Here is a 5,196-nt window from a genome sequence, read left to right as displayed (position 1 = left end):
ACAACCTTTATCGCACGCAAGAAGAGGTTTGATAATAAATAACACAAATTACTCACTATAAACTCAGTATTTCCTCAACTATTCGTCATCTCAGCAGCGTGTGAAACCAGCTGCTGCTTGACATTAGGGCTAAAAACAGACTCAGAGGAAACAAAGGCCGTTTCAGTGATAACGGGATCGATTTTTAATTCCCAGGCTTTGGTTTCATGTTTCACAGTGGAATGTCAGCGGCGTACTGGGACTGAAGTGGTTGATGTACTGGAGCCACAGAGGAACGAGAAAGAGAGCAACATGGAGAATGCACGAGAGAGAAACAAGAACAGCGAGACAGCCGCAGAGTGTTTGTTCTCAAAGCTGGCGTATTGCTGTTGAGGGTGGAGCCATGCCTTTTGGGATCGGCGAGGGTTGTTGACTCAGGCCCGGCCTGGTTCAATAACACACATCAGCGAATAGTGATTCGGAACAACAATAAATGGAGGGCAGCGCTGGCTGGCGGACACAGAGCTGAAGGTAAACACTCACAGGTTAGTGTTTCCTCTCTGACACAGCCGCCGTTTCTGGACAAAGACAACCTGCCCTGCTGACAGCCTCCGCCGCACATTCACAACCATGTGGCAGACACACAGGCGGAGGTTCTGCACTGTTTGCATGGTAGGGTTCACATAGCTGTTTTGGATTTGGTCCCTGTTCACGAAGCTCAGAAGCAAACGAATGCCTGATTATCAGGTTTTAATCCAGAAGACTTGTGAGCAGCTGAGGAAAGACATGTTTAGGTATTAAGTATTGTCAATTAAACAGAATGATGCAATCTTTTAACAACCGTTTTCATCAGTAAAAGCAAATTAACAAAACGTAATAAATTGCAGCTTCTTCCACTGACCGTCACTGTGGCCAGTCGATGTCTTCAGCGGCAGATTTTAATCACCTGTAGCTAATGCATGTCACAAAAGACAGAAAGCATCCTACATGTTGTTTCTCCCTGTGCAGGCAGCAGGTGTAAGACTGAATCGCTGTGAGCCGATGATCAAACAGCAGCAGTTTGTGTAGAGGCAGTTGGAACACTTCCTTTTGGGCATCAGTGGTATTACAACTATGAAGAGTTAAAACGCAAGCAGAGGCAGCCAGCCTGTATTTGTAACTGGACTTACACATCGCAAAGCTGAGGCTAAAGAGATAACTGGTGTGACAGTGTTCCTCACACCAGTGGTGCAGCAGTACTGTAGGCCAGGAGAGAGCTCAGTACCTGCCCAGGTATCCAGTCTGTCCCAGCTCTCCGTTCTGGAAGTCAGTGTAGAACTCAGGACTGATGGCGCCGTCTACTGAGATGATCCCATCTGCACAGAGAAAAACGCACGCACGGGTTTGTGAGTTCAAACAAAAGCAAAGGGTGCAGCTACACCGGTACATGCTATTCATGAATCCACAGAATATTAGTGCCACCTAGGATACACCTGTTCATCCGGTACCTGAGCTGTAGAACAGGTCAGGTCTGTCCAGGATGTCTCTGGTCCCGACAAAGGACTCTCCGTCCTCCTCGTAAAGGCAGGACTCTCCTGCTTTGTCCAACTGACGGTTCTCCACCATCTCCAGCCACTGACTGTTGTACCAGCGGAACTTCTCCGTCTGGATCTTCTTTCTCCATTCCTCGTCATGTTCCTGGAGTGGAGGGAAGACGGGCTTTGTTGGCGGTGCAAACTAGAGAAATCGGTCCACAAATCACTGGCAACATGTACAGCAGGTCAGAATGAGGCGACACTCAACTACTGACTCACACACCGTTCTGCTCTGGAAACAAGCTTTGGTTGAAGGACAGTTTTCTAAGCAGTTCCAGGTTTATTCCTTGTCACAGTGTCTGGTGATTTAATGCACCAGGAGCTGCCGACTGGAACCAAACTCATACATTCTCTCTCTTTTCTCATTAGTTTTGGTCTTTAGTAATGATGAGTGGCAGCAGGACATGAATGTTTTGCTTACAGTAGTTATTTTAAAATTAACAGAGCAACTGTTACACCTCAACCCAAGCATAAAACCCCTAGTTATACATTTTTTCCACCCCATGGACATGCAGCTGGTAAGAACAGTGAGTCAGGGACACTTTCTAATGGTGAAAAATTTTAAATGCTATATAAGGTTACACCAAGTGACAGTCAACTTTTACTGTGAGACATATTTACAACAGAGCATTCAAGTAAAATCAACAGCTTCATATCAGAGTTAATTTAAAGCTATGTAAGGATTTCTGGTGATCACAGTGTTGTGTTGTAGAAACTGGTTCTGTGTGCTGAAGACAGAGATTTAGGATTCTACACAGTGTGCAACATTTTAGTGTGTGTCTAAATGAGAAACAAATAATGGGATGTTACTCTCCATTAAAAAACAGGCACATGGTTTAAGGAAGAGAAAACCTTGTGAAAAACACAGATAGTAGTGGAATATTATGAAAAACAAGGGACCTGTGTGCGGGTACAGGTATGCATCCGCCTCCACTACAGCTAATAAAAACCTCCGCCCGGCCAACCCAGTGCCTGCATGTGAGAACGACCACAGAGCTGTTTTCCTTCCTTTGCTGAAGGGGGAGTGATAAAGGTGGCCTTTGAGACTTTGATGCCCCAGCCCCAAAGATTAATCATTCAGAAGAAAAGCAGAGCCCAGCGGGTCCTGACAGCCATCTGAGACCCCGGACTCAAACGGGTCTATTGGCCCCACCCTCGTCCACGCTGGAGCAGCAGTGACACATTTTGTTACGATTCATCAGCAGCTGAAACAGCTTTGTGACTCCGGTAGCGACTAAACTGACCAGTCAGTCATTAACAGCTGAGCTGATCACCGCAGGCTGCTGTGCACAACAGCTGTGGGCACTGTGGAAACACAGCCAGACTACGGCCATCACTGTGAATTAGGCCTCTCTCCCACTTGGAGCACCAACATAGTTGGTCGCGAAGGCAGAGTGCGTTTGTACATGAGCAGGGCCACAGTGATCAAAGGCGAACATTTCAGGACTGCTCAGTTATGGCGTGTGCTGCCAGAGGGATCCTGCCTAGTCAGGGAGCCATGATGGTGTGTGCGTTTGTGTCCACAGCTCTGCTTTCTCTCCTACTCCGCTGTCCAGCCGCTGACACATTCCAGAGCCCACCGGCTGCCTTTCATGTGGTTCACGGCTTAATAGGTCTCACTGATAATTTCAATGAAACACTTCCTTTGCCGTGCTGCTCTGGCTGGTTATAATATACAACTAATTATGCTGATCTGAGGTCTGGCAGCAATCACACACTGACTGGGAGCTGACCACAGCTGTCATTCACCAGGTGAGTCAGGAATTTGTTGGCTAGTTAAACGCCGGTGTCAGATTTGACCGGTGCAGATCAAGAGACGTCAAGGGTCCCTGACAGCGTGAGTGTTGAATGAAAGAACATCTACAGTGAAGGTCAAAACATTTTACTGGAAGTAAAATGAGCCGATCTCGACCCCCTGAATCTCTGCGTGTTGCTTGTTAACCCATTCACATTTTGGGACTTGCAGGGATGTCCTTTTTAAGGTTGAGATCAACAAAAAGCTTACATGCTAAGATTCTGAACAGCCTCCGTCCAAGGCTGGATTACCAACCGGACAGAGCAGGCAGCTACGCTTGGGCCCCAGACCTCCCACGGGGCCCCAAACCACCTGTTTCTCGGTAGGTTTGGGGTACCCCCATTAATTGCAACTTTGTTTGGGAATATGTCAAAGTAAAGCCCTGTAGGTCACGTTTTATTACTTGATCTTAAGATCCTGCGCGGAAGCATCAAGATCTCAATTCAAAACCTTCGAGGTCTGGATTAATTTAGCTGAGAGTGTGCATATCTCTGTTTGTGTTTAATCAAATGGCCACAGAGCAAACCCAGCACAGGAACAAGGCACATGTTGCTGCTCTTCAACCTGTGAGACTCCCTGGAAGTCAAATCAAATCAGTGCAGAGCTTTCAAAAACAAAACAAATGTGTTTGTTCTGGCTTTTTCATGATTTGTAACTTTGTATTTTTGTCTGTCTGTCTGCATATGAACCAAATATTAGAGATCATAAAGGTTAACAAGGTCCTATTTATTTCCTATACACCATAATTCCTACAACTGGTTGTTGTGTGAAAAGTTCAATAACTGATCACACACACACAAAAACAAAAACCCTCAGCTGGGAGATGTGGCTCATGACAGCGTGTGGGTACTCACAGCGATGATGTCCAGTGTGTTGTCACAGACTTTACGGATCTCTGCGTTGTTATCATGCATCAGGTCGATGAGGTAAGCAGGAGCCTCTGGGATTAGGACTCAAGGAAAGAAAAAACTTTCAACAGTTCAATACCAAATCAATTATGTCCCTCCTTAATCAATTGAAAGGGAAAAGATGTGCTGGCTCTGTGGACAGAACAACTGCTCCCACTCTGTCATGTAAAGACAGACACAAGAGACAGGTGCCTTTTCTAGACTTTGAGCAGTGCCTGAATCGAAAACTCCTGTTATATTCTTCACACAGAAAAATGCATCAATCAAAAAATGCTGACAGAGCACATTTGTAATTTGACACAAGCCGCCAGACGACCACAAGTGAGTACAATTACAGGCAGCTTACACATCCAAAGGGTTAAAAAAATGTTAAGAAAATAAAAAGCTAAATTGAGGAGTTAAGAGTTGCCAGGGAGACTCAGGGCAGCACAAGGAGTTACCATAGGGACATGCACTAAACATTGGAGTGCACCAGAAAACAACCTTCGAGCAGTACACAGTCTGTTTCACCACCACTGAGCGGGACGCTGCTCATAACATCCGTTTTCATAGCTCATCTCACAGCAGTGAACTGTCCACAAGGATACGTGTGTCTTTGATGATTACATCTCTGGTCGCTTTGTGGAAAACCATCTGGTAGAAGACGTAGACAATCTGACACACAAACTCATCGTCCTCCTGTTGGGCTGAGGTGGAAACAGGAAGAAAGACAACGAGAGGATTACATCCTGGTTCATCCATTAAGAACACTTAGGACATATGACTCATTCTTCTCTGGAAAGGGGCAAACACCTACTGTTGCAGTGAACACTGAAGTCCGGGCCCAGAATCAGCCTGACCGTTTAATAATCACACCAAACATGAACTCCAAAAAGTGGATTTTGTGTTAAGAGATTTGAAATGTAGAAGTGTGTCATCGCTGTTTTAACAGAGTTCAGCA

General features: G+C 45.8%; 1 protein-coding gene across 1 annotated transcript in view; it reads right to left on the bottom strand.

The window, feature by feature from the left end:
* Positions 1-5,196, bottom strand: part of kifap3a (kinesin-associated protein 3a) — a 30,159-nt gene that overhangs the window by 6,853 nt on the left and 18,110 nt on the right. The window contains 4 exon segments of the mRNA XM_020609078.1: positions 1,244-1,334; positions 1,467-1,656; positions 4,203-4,288; positions 4,844-4,942. Coding sequence (XP_020464734.1) covers positions 1,244-1,334; positions 1,467-1,656; positions 4,203-4,288; positions 4,844-4,942 — 466 coding nt within the window.

Source organism: Monopterus albus, unplaced genomic scaffold (assembly GCF_001952655.1).
Source record: "Monopterus albus unplaced genomic scaffold, M_albus_1.0 scaffold98.1, whole genome shotgun sequence".
Classification (NCBI taxonomy): domain Eukaryota; kingdom Metazoa; phylum Chordata; class Actinopteri; order Synbranchiformes; family Synbranchidae; genus Monopterus; species Monopterus albus.
The sequence above is the reverse complement of the archived record's forward strand: the minus strand, read 5'-3'. Positions and strand labels throughout refer to the sequence as shown.